Source organism: Lepidochelys kempii, chromosome 14 (assembly GCF_965140285.1).
Source record: "Lepidochelys kempii isolate rLepKem1 chromosome 14, rLepKem1.hap1, whole genome shotgun sequence".
Classification (NCBI taxonomy): Eukaryota; Metazoa; Chordata; order Testudines; family Cheloniidae; genus Lepidochelys; species Lepidochelys kempii.
Genome location: NC_136393.1, coordinates 17,587,252 through 17,604,515, shown reverse-complemented (window position 1 = coordinate 17,604,515; position 17,264 = coordinate 17,587,252). Strand labels below are relative to the sequence as shown.

Below are 17,264 nucleotides of genomic sequence, written 5' to 3'. Positions count from 1 at the left end.
TATGTCCCCTCTTCAAAAGTTTAGTTTAAATGTGCGTGAGATGAATCTGAGCCAATCCAGGTGTCAACAGTTCAGTTGCCACTCTCGGCAGACAAGCCAAGGACTAAAAGGGTATCAAGTGAAGTATCCTCTCAACAAGCTACATTTATGGAGCACCTTTCAACTTGAAATATCAAGGATTCCAATGTGCTGTAACAAACTTAGGGCTTATCTACACAGGAAAATTGACTGGCAATAGCTATAGCTAAATTATACACCGGTATAACTATGCCAGTGTAATTCCCTCATGTGGATACGATTCTGGAATAAAACCCACTTTTATTCCAGAATAGTGTGTCCAGATGGGGAAGTTATGCCAGTATAGACATAGCGGTATAATTATTCTGATGTAGTATGCTGCTCAATTTCCCTGTATTAAAAAAAGCCCTTAAACACATAGGGATCACTTCATTTACTATTGAAGATGCAACTATCTTTGTGGTGAAAAAACAGCAACTTTTTGACAGTTTATAGCTATAACATATAATAGTTTTAGATGGGAAGCAAATACCATTTTATCCAATATAACATTAGGGTGAATACAAGTAGGCAAAACATAATTATGTGATATGGAATTTGACCAGAATATCAGGTCAGCACCCCATCTCTTAAAGAGAGAAAAGGGATCTTTAACAACCACAGGCATGTTTCAATATTACTTCAGTTGAAAGACAGTGGTTTCTCCAAAACAGATGAGACATTTGTGATTAAGTAAATCTGAACAGCTGCTGCCTGTATAATACTTGCTTGGTGGATAGGAGTCTTCAGCCTCCAAGTCCATGAATGTTCCATCTTTACTGAATATTGACTTTCAGACAAAAAAAAAAAAAAAAAAGGCAGTCACTGTAGGGACCTTAGGAACACACCTGCATGCTTCAGACATACTCTGAGTGGAAACAAGGACCATGCTCTGTAAGAATGTGGTTCAAACAATGTCTGTCTGTACAATAGCACCCACCAGACAGAAGACTTGACTTGCCACTTTCACAAACTGTTAGATCCACATAACAAATGACAATATTGTGATACTTGTGTTGTACGTAGGTACTCTGTTCTTGTGTTCCTGGGTTCAGAGTACATCAAGCATGCGTGCACATGTGTTGGGGACAGAACTTAGACCGAGCTGCTGTAACATAACACCTCTCAAATTGCTCTCTTGTTCATCAGAGTCTCAGCTTTCATTTAAGAGAAAGATAAGTCTCTAGCTGTCACATTTGTAAAACAAAAAAAAAAACAAAAAAAACCCCTCAAAAACGTGAGCTGACTGTAAGTGATGCAAACATGTTTACTAAGACAGCCTGCAGAGAGCTGAAGCAGTATCTTTGGGATGCTTGAACAGCTGCCTTTATCTCAGTGAAGTGTTAATGCAGATGCCTTAGTGACAATAATTTAAATGCCAACCCCATTAGCTATTTTATTCCACATGTATGAAAAAAGAGGGAAGATCACAGATTTGTAGTTTATTGTGAGTGACATCTCATTTTGGTGCCACAATTGGGTGGTATTCAGGAGAGTACCGCCACTCTTTGTGCTCCTCCCGAAAAATCAAGAAGCCTGAGGAACCTACGTGAGCCCATGGGCATAATCAAGTTCCATCAAGCAAGAGCCAAGTGGAGTACACACAGTCATATCTTGAACATCTACAGAATTTTTTGAGTGTGGCATCTCATTCTGGAGACTCATATAGGCAGAGCTTATTTTGTAGGCACAAGTTTGGAGAGTATACCATCTTTTCTTCCCCATGAATTCAACCTCCTGTTGGAGATTAAATGTGGGGGTACTGAGAGATAACAGCCACAGGATGTTGTGTTAGATGTGGAATAAGTTAACAATTCTTCCTTCAGGGCTAGTAGGGAAAGCATAAAACTCTCCAAATGGGATTGATTAGAACGGAAGGAATGGCCCCATATGCTAGTTAGAAACTAACCTGGAAAAATCTGACAAGGGAGGACACTATTCTAAACAGAGGCCTCAAAGATGGTCTTTGCAGCAACAGTGTAACTATTATTCCATAGAGGCAAAATTCAAGTCCATGGTGTTACCAATATTAGACTCAGATATGGTTTTGTTCATTTATCTTTTGTGTTTAAAAGAGCCTGAATCCAGACTACAGTGAATTAGTGGACAAGCTCTACTAGTTGCTTAGGGCAGGAAACTTGACTTCTGACCTTAAGGGTGGAGGATGTAATTGCTTTAGCACAAAGTTAAAAAAGAGGTTTCAGAGTCTAATCCCCAAAAAGATGTTGCGAGACAGCTGGCGTAGGCCAGTGAAGGCATTAAAAGGTTTGGAGGGTAGGACACTTAGGGAATACATAACTACTGAAAAATAAATCTGAGCAGTTCTGGAGCCCTTTCAAGTTATCTGCAGTCTTGTAAGCAATGCATAAAACTTTTATGTAATATAGCAATGTGTTGTGCATTGCTGACATTCATCTTGCTAAGAAATTCACACTGTGGCACTGTCATTATAATAAAATAATTATTTGTTTACAAGGTTAGCTTTGATATTTATCTCATCCTTTTCATTAAACTGAGCTGTAAGCAACATCGGTTGAGTGTTCTGTGACTTGAACCTGTATAGTCATGAAACTTTATTTTACAATTCAGCCATTATCCTACTGTGTGTCCATTGGGGATCTATTTTTGGAAGTGTCAAATACTCTTTGCTGATCTACTGCTGCTAACTTAAAATTTTAAGTAGTTCTAAATTTGGATTTTCTAGCAAATCTGTTTGATCTGCTATGATTAGAGGCACACTTTCAGAAAGGAAGATTCTTAAAATACACTTATCTGTCCCACGTCTATTTTGGAATATATTAACTTTTGTATTACTTATTGGGACTGTATGTGAAAAGTTTAATCGTTTGTTAATTTGTTTTTGCCTACTTATTAAGACAGCTACAGAGTAGATCTCAATGTGTTCCTTTTTAGGTAAATATTAAAACTATTTAACATGGTTTGGCTCAGAGAGGTTAAGAGACTTACATTAGGCATCAGAATCAGTAGCAGAGTTGAAAACAGAATAACAATCTCCTGCTCTGTCTACATTCCCTTCCCCCAGAAGAGGGCCAATAAGAGAAGAGTACAAAGTAGTAAAATGAACTGCACTCACATTAGGTCTCAGAGTAACAGCCGTGTTAGTCTGTATTCGCAAAAAGAAAAGGGCATCCGATGAAGTGAGCTGTAGCTCACGAAAGCTCATGCTCAAATAAATTGGTTAGTCTCTAAGGTGCCACAAGTACTCCTTTGCTTTCCACATTAGGTCTGAATTTAGCCCAGAGGCACACAGGCTTCTAAGTGCTGTTGTAATACAAATAATTTTATATTATAAATAGTATAGTCAACCTACAGAATTTATTGTCAAAGGAGATATCCAAGACAAACAGTATGCTAGAGTTTAAAGAGGACTAGGAAACTGACCATTAGCCCCTTTAACTGCTGCCAGAAGCTCCAGGTAGAATTCAGCTACTTCAGCTGAATATACACGTTAAGTGTCACAATGGGATTCAAATCTCATGTGGCAGTAGAATGCCCATGAGAATCTGGGAAGGAATCCTAACCCATCCCTCTCCAAATATGTATTGCACTACACAGATGACTAGGCATATTATTGAATATTTATCAGGTTCCAGCTGCTGCCAAAGGTATGCCAGTAGACTAACGATCTGATCATGTGTAGCAACTATTATGTTGCCAAAATTTGTCACCCTCCTCATGTACAAACAGGAAATATGCCTACTGCAAAGCTTAATTGATTCAAAAGTGAAACTGTCAACATTTCTTCAGCCCTTGGTTGAACCATAGAGATTACATAAATAAACCATAAAGATTACATAAATAAAAACAGTTTTTTCTTCACCATGCCCACCCACGCTGTGGAAGTGCAGACAGAGAAAGAGGAGACCAATTTAGTCACACTGAAAGAACAAACAAGTTCAAAAGAAACAGTTAATATTAAATTCTGTTCATTATGTCAATGTCTGTAGTATGCAGACCATGAAACAGAAATATGTAATTTCATGAATTCAGCATGGAGGGCTTTAGCCACAGGCCAATGAATTACACAGCAAAAATAGATTTTGTAAATTAAAAAGCAATGCAATTTATAAAATGGCTGACAAGATGTCCTATGAGAAGGATATTGGAGACTGTATTCCTGAACTGGACCCAACATTGGTAGCATTCACATTTTCCACTGAATGAAGAAAAATAAAGGACTTGGAAAAGAAAGTGCTCACGTCAGGAAACTAATCATTCCCCTCCTATTGTGGCCCAAACAAATGTAAACATTGCACTGCCGTTCCCACAGTTCTGAAAAATCTGAGGGGCCATTAACACACAAGCACTTTTTTTAACCTTACACAATTAAGATCTATTATTACTAAAACAAGGATATGATATTACAGCAGCAGCAAGCAGTTCTGCAAATTACAAGCCACAGTCAAACCGAGAGGCCACTATGTTAAAGCAGGTTAGTAATTTGTGTTTTCAAGCTGTTACATAACTTGATCATACGTTCTGGGACAAAACAAAACGACACGACACCCCTGGGTTAAGATGGAGTTAATTACTGCTATATACTCTAAAAACTTAAGGGTAACATACACATTACAGGGATGTTGTAATTAACCAAAACCCAAGCATTAGAATCCCAAGAAGTTCCAAGTTAAGGCTGCTTAACAGAAATTTGAATGTGTTATATTGAAATACACATTTAAGACACCAAAAGAGTCTTAATTCTAATCCGTAATGACATCATTCACTAACAATACAACTATGATTAAGGTATCTTAGTGTCTGAAGAACTGATTTTTAAAAAGCGTTTTCTTATCCACTTGTCACTGGAGGACAGAGTTAGGGTTGTTTAGATGTCAAAATCCCTGTAATGTTTTTTACTCTTAAGTTACTAATACATACTCTCAAAACTTGAACTTCGTCTTACAGTAGCTTTTGCCTTGAATTTTCCTTAGTTTTGTAGGATTAATTGAAAACGTATACATGAATACTAAACAAGAAATCCGAAGAGAATGCTACTATGAGATATTTCTACTAGTTTGAACTATGTGGTAGCAACCTTAAGGGCAGTAGAGCAAAGGCAATGTTAAGAACTTCAAACACTGATGTCCAAACTAATTTGGGGCCATGGAATTTCAGAATGACGGTTGGGAACTTTTGACAAGAGTCCAGTCTCTCTAATGAAGCTGACTCACACTACCAATGGAATTGTTGCATGTAATTTAAATGTAGACGAATGGTGATTGACGGAGTTACCTCTGATGTCACAATGGCCCTGTAACATTTGCCTGAGGCGCTCATCTGGCCCTGTCTGTAGAGTAGTGATACTCAGACCTCAATGGTTCAGGAGCCAAATTAGCAATCAACTTTATCCAAAAGAGCAATAGTAGTGTGAATTCATGGTTTCTTCTATTATTTATATATATTATTCTCACAGCAAAATGACTGACCAAGTATTATTTTATTAACAATTGGTTAACAACATAGTAAAAGCATTCATATTGGTTAATAATTAAATCACAAAGCGTTTTAATATCATGTGCTGCAAAGAGTCGCTTGCAGCTCATAAAGCCTCAGTCTGAGCGCTTTAATGTGGCTTGCGTGGGAGAGCGCTCTAAAAAAAACCCACCTCCATGAGGGGCATAGCTCCCAGCACTAGTGCACTGTCTACACTGGTGCTTTACAGAGCTGAAACTTGCTGCGCTCAGGGGTGTTTTTTCACACCCCTGAGCGAGAGTGTTGTAGCACTGTAAATTGCCAGGGTAGACAAGCCTTGAGTATCTCTGGTGTAGGGTATATAATCATAACAATTAGAGAAAAAGGTTAACTCAGTTTAATACTTAACCTAATTTCATCAAATAAGTCAGTCTATAAAATCATGAACGGTATGGGGAAAGTTAATAGGGAAGCATTATTTACCCCTTCACAAGAATTATAGAACTGGAAGGGACCTTGAGAGGTCATCTAGTCCAGTCCCGTGCACTCAAGGCAGGACTAAGTATTATCTAGACCATCCCTGACAGGTGTTTGTCCAACCTGCTCTTAAAAATCCCCGATGGAGATTCCACAACCTCCCTAGGCAATTTATTCCAGTGCTTAACTACTCTGACAATTAGGAAGTTTTTCCTAATGTCCAACCGAAACCGCCCAGGAGTCACCCAATAAAATAAATAGGCAGCAGATTTAAAACAACAAAAGGAAGTACTTCTTCACACACCACACAGTTAACCTGTGGAACTTGTTGCCATGGGACGCTGTGGAGGTTCAAAAAAGAACTAGGTAAGTTCATGGAGGACATGTCAAACAACGGCTACACCATCCCCATAGTCTGGGAGTCACTAAACCTCCAAATGCTGGAAGTGGGACTTGACGATAGGGGATGGATCACTTGAAATTGCCCATATCTGTTCATTCCCTCTGAAGCATCTGGCATTGGCTGCTGTTAGAGACAGGATAATGGGCTACATGGACCATGGTTCTAACTCATTATGGCTGTTCTTATGTTAAAATAATTAATAAATTTGTAAATTCATTATGTATTTAAGACTTCAATGCTGTAAATTTGGGAAGAATAGGGTTTATTTCCCCTCTCCCCCCCAACACACACACATAAATAAGATGTGGAATTCCACCTTTAAGGACAAAACGGAACTCAGCACTAACTAATGAGCTGCAACCAGTGCTCCTTAATACAGTAATCCGAAAGTAAACCTGAATCTGGATTTTGGGCCCTTCACTAAAAGTTCTTAGAGTTCCCTTCCAGCACTGTAATTTCCCCTTCCTCTTTCCCCTTTTCCATTATACTCTCTTCCCTTCTCCATAATCTCGTATGAAGCTGGGAAGAAATGTTGAATTGTCTTCCAAAAATCCCAAAGAGCTTTATTAACATTAATTTCTTAAGTCCCAAACACCCTTATAAGAAAAGTATTTATATACATTTTACAGATAAGTAGGAAGTTAAGTAACTGTCTGAGACAGACTTCGGGCAATTGAGTGGCATTGCTAGGAACAAAATCCAGTCTCTCCTCCCACTTAACACACAGACAACATTATCTCAATTTCTTAAAATGCCTATACAGCAAAATAAATATACAACAAATCTCAGCTCAAATATTCTGTCCTCTACAGGCTCCCATCTCCAACTGACATCAATGAAGTTTCCATGGAAATGGAAAGAGCGGAATTATCAGAGTTGATCTGTACCATGCAGAACAGACAAACCTTTAGGTTGTATACTACTATTTCTAAGCAATCACAAACAAGAATTTGCCAATATAGCTTTAGATAAATGCTCATGGATCTCCCTACACAAACTTCAACTGTGTACTCAATATATTTAATAAGACATCCCAACCTTTCCCCATGAATGCACTTAACACTTCTAAACTGCTATCCTCAGATTAAATGAAAATTGCCAAACTGCCCAGTGTATACTTTTCCAGACCACAATTACCAGATACCCTTTCGCATGTAGTGCTGGGTAATCCACTGTCAAAAGCAAAGCAGTCAGTTTTCCCCATGAGTTTAATTCTGAATTTTTGAGCTTCTAGACAAATGCCATTTGGCTGATCAATGGGTCCTGCAACCACACTCCTGACATGTTCATAATCTAAACACCTTCAGAGGACTGAAATATTGAGAGTATTTTCAGATTAAAGCAATAACACTGAGTCTCAATGAATTTTTTTTCTCTTGGTGGTACTTCCTCCAAGTTTGGCAGGATGTTTTAGCTTTCAAAGTGTGAAAGGCTTTTTGCAAAAATACAAAAAACAAACCCACCCAGAACTGGGTAGAAGCAGCTGATGAACAAAGGAACTGCAGCTGTCAGCTACAATACAGTCATGTGTTTCCCCACAAAAACAGAAAGCTATGGAAATAGCTAATCATGTCACGAACATGCAAACTGCAGTAAGTCAGTTTTTCCTTGTGCTTAACTTAATTCACATTTTTGTAACTGCTGGACATTCTAAATAAGTTACATTCTAAACACAAATTAATTGCATGCTTTTTTAGACTTTTTTCCTTTGTGAAGCAAGAGACCATCATCAATGACACAAAACAACATAAGCTAAACTGGAAAAAGGCATTTTTACTCCACAATAGGACTGTCCACATTGGGAGTTATAACAGTATAATTCTACTAGCAAATTTCCCTGTGTAGTTAAGCCCATATTTTTAATAAAAAATTACAGAAGAGATGGAGTTTGGGATTAAAAATAATTGAAAAAAATCACAAGATTATAAACTGTTTTGAATAAAAGATAAGATACATACTAAGATTCTCCTCATTGTACAAACTTCCTGCATAGCAAGAAAATATATTTACTGGGAGGGAGGGATGGGAAGGACTTACATTCCTTAATTTCCAATTTCAAAAATGTTTTATAAAAAAAGGACCCACACTGTATGGATTTTAAACCTACTGTTACAAATTACACCCAAGGTTACTATGACAGACTAAAAAATAGAGAAATAACCAATTCTCTAAATTCTATATACTATGTGCACTTGAAAGAACTTTATGTATGGCCATTTTCACGGTTTCCCTTTCATTATCAGTTAACCAATGTCCATTGTTTCAATGGATCTTCCACATAGCAATAGGGAAAAGGAACATTAAAAAAAAAAAAAAGAAAATGTGATGAAGGCAACAAAAATTTGCACAGAATTTAGGGGCAGGTGTACTACCCAAAATTACTTTTCTTTAAAAAATGAATTAAAAGTAACTAGATTTCAAGTTGAGTGATATTCCTTTATAATGAAAGGGATGATCTGCTGATAAATCAGAAACAATTAAGAAAACTTCATACAATTCCAGATCTAGGGATTATATTTTAGTTCAACAATCTAAAAGACTAAACAGAGTAGATATGGAGAACTTTAAGAGTGAAGTGTATTTATGCTTCATGAAATTCTATTCCCTTTTTGTAATTCACTCATTTTAAAATCAGAACCTTACGGACAAAAGTCTTCACAGATCTGTTAAAAATAAACTAAGAAAAGCAGGCAAGTCATCTTGTCAGAAAATTCAAATGCACACATTTACTAAAATGTTGCAACTGAACCTTGCTCTGTTAGTTTGTCTAGTTTTATGCTCAATGAGTTTTAATGTACTTTGACTACTGCACTAAAATGGAGGAATTATAAATTTCTTTTTTTTTGCTACAGCTACAATTTATCATCAGTTAAAAAGTATTTCATCTTCAAAGAAGCATAAAATGATCTTTGATTTCTGTTTTAAGAGAAACTAAAATATATTTAACAGTTAATAGGAATAGTAATTTAATTCTTTAAACTGAGTGACTGTGTAAGTAGTTTATGGGCAGATTTTTCCGAAGTGCTCAGCAGTCAGCAGCATCTAGTGTTCTCAATGGGAACTGATGGATACCAGGCACTTATGAAAATTTGTCCACTTTATGTAGATGCCTAAATAGGAGCACAGTTTTTTGAAAGTCTGTCTCCACTTTAAGGTGCTTAGCACTTTTGAAAAAAATCTAGCCCTTAATCCTCAATCCAGTTTTCTTAAGATCACAAATTCTTAAAAATATATACTTACAGTCAATATTAACACAGCATATGGTAAAAAGAAAAGGAGTACTTGTGGCACCTTAGAGACTAACCAATTTATTAGAGCATAAGCTTTCGTGAGCTACAGCTCACTTCATCAGATGCATCTGATGAAGTGAGCTGTAGCTCACGAAAGCTTATGCTCTAATAAATTGGTTAGTCTCTAAGGTGCCACAAGTACTCCTTTTCTTTTTGCGAATACAGACTAACACGGCTGTTACTCTGAAACAGCATATGGTGTAGGTCTGATGCACACTAACCATGTGCAGCCACCAAATTAGGATATAAACTTCATTTCTAAAATGAAATTTGTAACTGTGGATGGAACATATTTATAGACAGAATGTAAGTGCAACAGACTTTCATCATATTTCTCTAAATACTCAACACCTTTGGTGCTGAAATCTGTAATATGGATGTCATTAAAACATGGTATATGCTTCCTTATGCACAAACTCATCCCTTGGAAGATCTGTTCAATATCAAAATGTGACCCTAAGAGCACCCCAATGCCAGAACGCAAGGAGGTCCCCAGTATCTAGCAGTGACCCTCAGTTGGTCTGACCAGTTTAGTGTACCACCCCAAATCACTGTTATCATACATGATACCTTTTAGAACTGGCCAGCCTTGCTGAAAGAACAACCTGGGAGAGAAAACTACTTTGAACAAGAGACTAATTTTTTAAGTTAGGTTTTAGACTTTGAAGCATATTTTTAGGTTCTAGTCTTTGAAGCATGTTTTTACATTTGTTTGTAACCATTTCTATCCCAATTCCTTCTACTTGGTATCACTTCAATGTCTTGTTTTTCCACACAACCATCTCAGTGTAGTGCTTCAAACTGAAAAGTAAAATCCTCAAAGTAACATGCTGGTGCTATGTACAGTCTCTTTAAAGTGAGCTTGACACGGTTTTGTGAGTAGTACAGTGAGAGGGGCTGAGCACTGCACCCTGCAAGCAGTAACCAGGCTGGTGCAAGCCAGGGTGAGGTCAGTGTGCTGTAAGCAGGCTGTTGGTGTATCAGGGCTCTAAGTCAAAGCTACACAGCACAAAAGCACCCAAGATTACAGGGCAGGCAGTGACAATCCTTTACTGGTCTCGGTAAACCCCAAAAGCACATCGCAAAGCAGCTGATTTTACAATATTTGAGTTTAATTTCCAAAATAAATTTAAAGGACCTCTAACTCATTTCAACCAGCCAGCATCACAGCTTATATTTTTTGGCTCAAGTGCTCATTTCTTAACCTCGTGTGCCAAGAGTAGTATGATATATATGAGGGACCCATCATTCTAATGTTGGCATTTTAAAGACTCAGCTGTGTGCTCAACAATGTGCATAACTTACATAAGAAAATTTAAACTCTTCAACTTAAAGAGCATTAGCATTCTCAAAGGGTTTTGAAAGCATATTCTTCTGGTTCCTTCTTCCATCTATCTAACCTTGGTAACACAAGAAAAGGCTGAGTAAACAGTAATTTCCCCCATTTCAGCTACTTTTAGCATTATGTAAACTGGGACATGAAAAGGAATCTTTAAGTCTATAATTTTCAGGAGTTAGCAAAGAGAAAACTTTAAAATAAAATGGCTGTAAATCTTTAAAATGACATACTTTTAGAGCATGGTGGTACATTTAAAGCCTAATGAAATGCACAACAATGCAAATTCAGCCCCCTGAGCAAGTAGCAGGACCAGGAACTAGGAAGATATGCAGAGGAGCGGGGAGGAATCAAAGATTCACCAGGGAGACTAATTCTATACCAATGGCTGGAGTAGTTTACGTGGAATTCTTATGCAGTGTCCCTCTATGGCCAGTCAAGACTGAGAGGATCCACAAGGTGCCTGACTTCCCCACAGCTTTACACTCCACCAGTTCTCTTCAGAGAGTGCCTCCAAGTCTGCAAGAAGAGGGGGCTGGATTTGCCCCGGCCTGAATCTATTGCTATCCCCAGATATACATAAGAGTTTCAAATGATACTTTTCAGAATTTCCATAGAGGAGATATATCCCTAATACTTTTCCAGTTAGAGAAAACATTTATTCCTTTTACCATGATGAAGTATTTGCAACACAACGGTACTGGTGAGAGCTTGCCTTACCAATCCTGGGTCAGAGTGAAGTAGAATTTAGTTTTACTTTTCTTTCTTTGAACAGGATTGTTTCAGGCCCCTCAGTAGAAGAAGCAAAATTTGCCATGGTGTATCAGAATAACGTAAAGGGGACCACGATTCTACTATCACAGTATATAGGTATTTCTCATCACTTTCCATTATTTATTTGTAACCTAAGTAGGGGAGAATAGGAAGCGTGCAGTTTAAATGGTCCACCATGCAACAAAGGACACTCATTCAGATGGCTTCAGTGGAAAAGGGAAGTTCTAAGTGGTGTCTCCATCCTAGAGCTGATATTAGGACTTGCTGTAACTAGTTTCAACTAGGAGGAGAGCTGTAGGCCTTTAGAGTATAGATATGTTTAGAGTCCTGGAGTGGGACTACAACTAAGACACCTTTCTATAGTCCCGTTGGGGATGCAGGTACCAGTTAGCACCTCCTTCGGGCTCATCCTACATTCCCAACCATTCAATATGAACAAAACTGAGCTCAGTTTCATAGATGCCTTGCAAGAAAAGTCTGAGGGCTTTCAATATTCTCAGACAGCTTTCAGATACTGTTGGTAAGACAGCCCTTACAATAAAGATCACAGAGTTTCCATTATTTCTTCATTAAAACAATCTGCCACAGCAATAAATAGTATGCTACCACACTGAAAAAGCTATTCTGTTCTAGACACCTTTAATTACTTTATAGTTTTGGGGGTGTTTCTTAGTCTCTTGTGATCAATGTCTCATGTTCTATTAACAGGGATTTAATTTTTTCCCCCCCAAGAAGTATGAGAAGTCTGCAAGCCTAAAAAACATTTTTATACAGATGTACAAAAACTGTTTCCTGAAGGGGTGCAATTTAAACTTGGCATGTACCATTATTTTGTCTGGAATGAGGAACTGTCTTGCTGCTACATTTAAAAAGTTTTGTTTTGAAACAGTTACCACCATTTGAAAGCTGGGTACTGAGCATGTGCATTATGAAACGTTCATTTCAACATAAAGTGGAATACGCTGTACATTCTTACTAGCATTATTTGGTCATTCAAATAACCATTGATGGTGAACTCCACAGATTTTACCTCTGTGATAGAAACCAAGAAAATTTAGAGTTTGGCTCTAACTTACAAAAAGCACTACTCATCATTTCCTGCAGTAATAACCCATCTTAACTACTGACTTTACCAATTTTCCAGTGACGTAAACACATTTAAAGCCAATGATATAATAATAAGGTACTGCAGGTGTACAAGTATATTCTTAAAATGAATATACTGCAAGCAGAATTCTTGTGATAATAACTGCCCTATGAATGAAGTTTATGTTTGAAACAAATCAAGTATACAATCACTAGTCTACATCTGAAGTCATGCAAAGTATTGTGTTTAACTCACTATTTTGCATTATATACATTCCTAGTCTATTAGTTCTGATTCTTTAGCTATTGTTATTTCAACTTTTTATATTATGGGTATTTTCTTCTCAAGAAAACAAAAGCTTAGATGACACAAGATCTTAAAGGATTTTCTTTGTTTAAAAAAAAAAAAAAAAATCCAGCATGCTTCAGATACAAATATCTCCACAAACACAAAACAGTTTGAAAGCACAAAGCTAATTTTAACATGGCAGTTTTAATGAGGTTAGTAAGGTATGATGAGAGGAATACATTTTTGGTAGTTGTTTTGACTTAAAGAGTTCCTGACAGATATGTTAGATGGAAATAAAAATACTACCTCAACACAATAGAAATGTAACAACTCCTTAATTCAAATGGCAAAGTACACAGAGAATTTTCGCTGAAAAATCATCTCGTATATATAAATGTCTAAAACAGGAACAAGTTTACTTAGTTACAAAAACACATGCCGTATTAAATATGTAACTACTGAGTTTAATAGAATATTAGAAAACATGAGTAGCAGCTGTGGTATTGCTTGTAAATAGCATTACAAGGTGCTGAGCATACACTGGTACCAATCAAAATGTATCAATACATAAACATGCAAAAATGAGGTCTTCAGTGGATTAAGATATGAGATAATATGCATTTTATTTAGACTTTCTTTAGACTATTCTTTTTAGGACCAAAGAGGGAAGAAGTTGATGTGACTGCTCTTCACATCCTTTTTCTATTTCATGAGAACTTGAACAACTGTGGTTTTGACTAAGTGTATACAGCAATATCAGAGATCTACTTCTGTTATTTTTAAAGTGGGAACCTAGGTCAGGGTCACTCTTCAGTACTGGTGGTTTTCGTTTGTAAGAAGTACACATAGATTAGTGACCACACACCTCATGGGCTTTGTTTAGTGTTGTGATAATTGGGGGGGGGGGGAGGGAGGGGGAGGGGGGGTGGAAGGGGAGAAGAGAGAAAAAGAGTTCCTTTTTATGGACACCCCAGCATGCGGTGGTTCAGAGCCCTAAAAGTTCTAGCCTTCCCATTGGATCTTTTGGCCAGGTGCCCACTCACTTCCTTTTACCTATGCATAGTAGTAAAACTTTTTAACACTTTGCAGGTAGAGCAATTAAAAAACAGCTACTAAAAATATTTTTATAGCTACTGGCTGGCTGTCCATAAAATGGAGCTACCCACCCCCCTTCATTTATCACAGGTGTTTTTGTTCAACCTCTCTGGCCTTACCTTATACTCATATCCCCAACCCTTCCCAATTAAATCAAAATAGAACTGTTAAGAGAATACTTCTTGCCTGCTGCTCTGACCACATCACCCTCTTCCACTGTAACAAATTTAAGCTTCTCATCCTCAGTTTCAATGCTCCTCACAGCTCTGCCGCTAGTGTCTGCTCATCCGCTATTGTGTTTCTTTGCCCCTCCAAAGATGCCAGCCTCAACGGTCCTTTCAACAGCTTCTCACACAAACACCTTTGTGCCTTCTTCCACTTGCAACAGCCTAACTGACCAACACCTGCTCCTTCAGACCCACCTCTGCTGCAAACCCTAAAATAAATCTCCCAAAAATTATGGCAAGGCTTTGGGGAAGGTTTGGTATTTCCTCTCCCTCCTACCACTTATAGTCTAAGAAGACAAGCAAAATATAAGTTCTTCAAGGCAGGTACTCTGTATTCTGTACAGGACCTAGCAAAAGAAGCCTTGACCACACTTCAGCAATACAAGTAATAATATTCAAATAAGAAAATTACAGTTTAAGAAGTGATACTTACAGCCATAATTAACTCAAAGGGGTGTTTATACACCCGCACGGGGGATTGATATTTCTGCACCATGGTTTCAGATTAATAAGAACTATTCAGACCTGAAAAACAAATTTTTAAAATGTCATTGTCACATGTGGGAGGGCAGTTTTACTGTTCAATGTTGTTAGTTTATGAGAGAGATTCCTTGCCCATCTCCTCACGTACAGTAACCTACATCATGAAGATTGCAGTGGCAACAGAGTATTTAACACCAGCTGAAACTTTTCTGCTGAGCTTATAGCTGAAGTAAATTATACTGATGTACCACCATAAAAATTTCTTTGCTTGCAATTAGTTTTTTGTTTTTTTTTTTACTCTCTCTCTCTCACACACACACACACACACACTGCGATAGAAGTGCTACAGATGTTCACGAGTTTGCGGGTTTTGGGTTTGTTATTAAGAGTGTAATATACAAGTTCACTTACCACCCTACTATAGGGTCTGAGCAACTATATATATTTAGACAGCATCTATATTTTAAGTGCTTCCAAAATGTTTAAAAAAAAAGCAGCAAATTGGTATGTTCTCATTCTACCATTTTAGCAACATACTGTTGGGACATTTCAAAACCACTCATTCACAAATGAGCATTACAAGAAGTCTCATGACTATTGGCACATACTGTTAGATGCAAAAAGCTCTGTCCAGGTTAGCCACACAGTCCCCTCCCATTGAACAAAACCCTGCAAAACTCACAATTCATGGTATATTATTATAATCCCCCATTCTGACTCTCAGATTGCTGAAGGGATAATTTAAAACAATTAAGATACAAGGCCCTGAATTCCATTTTCTAATAACGTGTAAAATCTCAAAACGTTTAAAAGATGCTTTTTCCTCTGAAATAATGTATTATGTGTAAATAGGATTAGAGTATCCTTCACTATTTTCAACCATGAAAGGAATACAAAGTGCTGATGGACCAACTTGCTGATGAGGTGAGAAGGAAATAAGTTAAGTAAACTATGGATATGTTAATACACACACACACACACACACACAGACAAATTCACTGCAGGCATAAGCAGAAGCAAGTATGTTCATTTACACCAGCAATGAATTTGGTCCATCAAGTTCTTTCTTGAATGCATACTAATAAAAAATACTGGCATCAGTACCCTTGGATGAAAATATTGGCTGCTAGCCAGATTTAAGACATACATGCAATGTTAACTTCTTTGAACAAACAGCCATATTTCTCATTAATACTAATATGCTCTTACAGTGTCTATATTACTTCCACAAACTCATCAACTTCAGATGAACAGTACAGTGGACAGAAGTCTCACTTAACAGAAACATGAAGCAACAAATGCTAAAAAATAATGAGACAGATAATCTGGCAAAAGATTTATTCAAGTGATGAATTCATCCATCTACATTCACGCTCTGGATTTATTTTAAAATATCTGAAAGTGCAGTAATAAATAGTGTTTAATTTTTAATTCTGAATTAAAAATTACAAATCCATTTGCAGTGTAGAACTTCAGCACTGTTTTCCATTACAGATTGGAAATCTGTATAATATATTCTTGCTTGGTTAGTTGAATTGACTCAGTATACAGATTTAAAGGAAAAGGCAACAATTATAAAGCCATGGAGACTAGACATAAAACAGAGGTCTTCTAGACATGAGCTAGGATAGTTCTTAGTCTGCTTTTAGAAGAATGAACGTGGCAGTCTCATGTACATAATAGGTCTCAAAATAATACCTGCTAAAGTCTGTGGAAAACAGTTTCTATTGTTATAGCAAGATTTAACTAAACGATTCAAACGTATAACTCATAGCCTCTCCACTAAACCAGCCTCAAAATACCAAAGGAACATTAACAGCCTCTTCCAAGAGAGTTTTTAAGTTATATGTTAAACAAGTATTTGGTAAGATTCTAAAGCCAAGGAATACTGGGGACAAAAAAACCTCATCTGAAACAAGAGACACCTTAAAGCTATTTGACAAATGACTAAAAGCTACAAAACCTAGATAACTGTAAAGAAAATGGACAGATAGGGAAGATTCTTTTCCCTCAAGAGAGACATTTAAGACAAATTTATCTGAAGTCCAAAGTGTCTTTCTGGGCTTTATCAAAAGCACCTTACTGGAACAAAATGTACGTACAAATCAACAGAGACATAACATCTTCAAAACACAGCTGCTTTCCCACCAAACTACAAGACTCTCAAGACTAAGTTTTAGAGAAAGCTTGGAAAGATTTTCAAAGTAATAGTTTATCTGACATTTTAGTGCTTCTGTCTACAGTGAAGAAGCTCTCTGGTCACTAAAGTGAAGACAAGTATCATCTTTAAATTGGGGAAGGTGTCAGTAGTCCC

General features: G+C 37.2%; 1 protein-coding gene across 15 annotated transcripts in view; it reads right to left on the bottom strand.

The window, feature by feature from the left end:
• The window catches only part of SEC14L1 (SEC14 like lipid binding 1), a 140,332-nt gene that overhangs the window by 79,755 nt on the left and 43,313 nt on the right, over positions 1-17,264 (bottom strand). For 4 of the 15 annotated variants that reach the window (XM_078848623.1, XM_078848624.1, XM_078848626.1 and 1 more), the window contains one exon: positions 14,901-14,992. The exons of the other annotated variants lie outside the window; for them this stretch is intronic. In XM_078848623.1, the coding sequence (XP_078704749.1) occupies positions 14,901-14,963 (63 nt within the window). In that variant the 5' untranslated portion in view covers positions 14,964-14,992. The remainder of the gene's footprint in view (positions 1-14,900; positions 14,993-17,264) is intronic. 15 annotated transcript variants of the gene reach the window in all.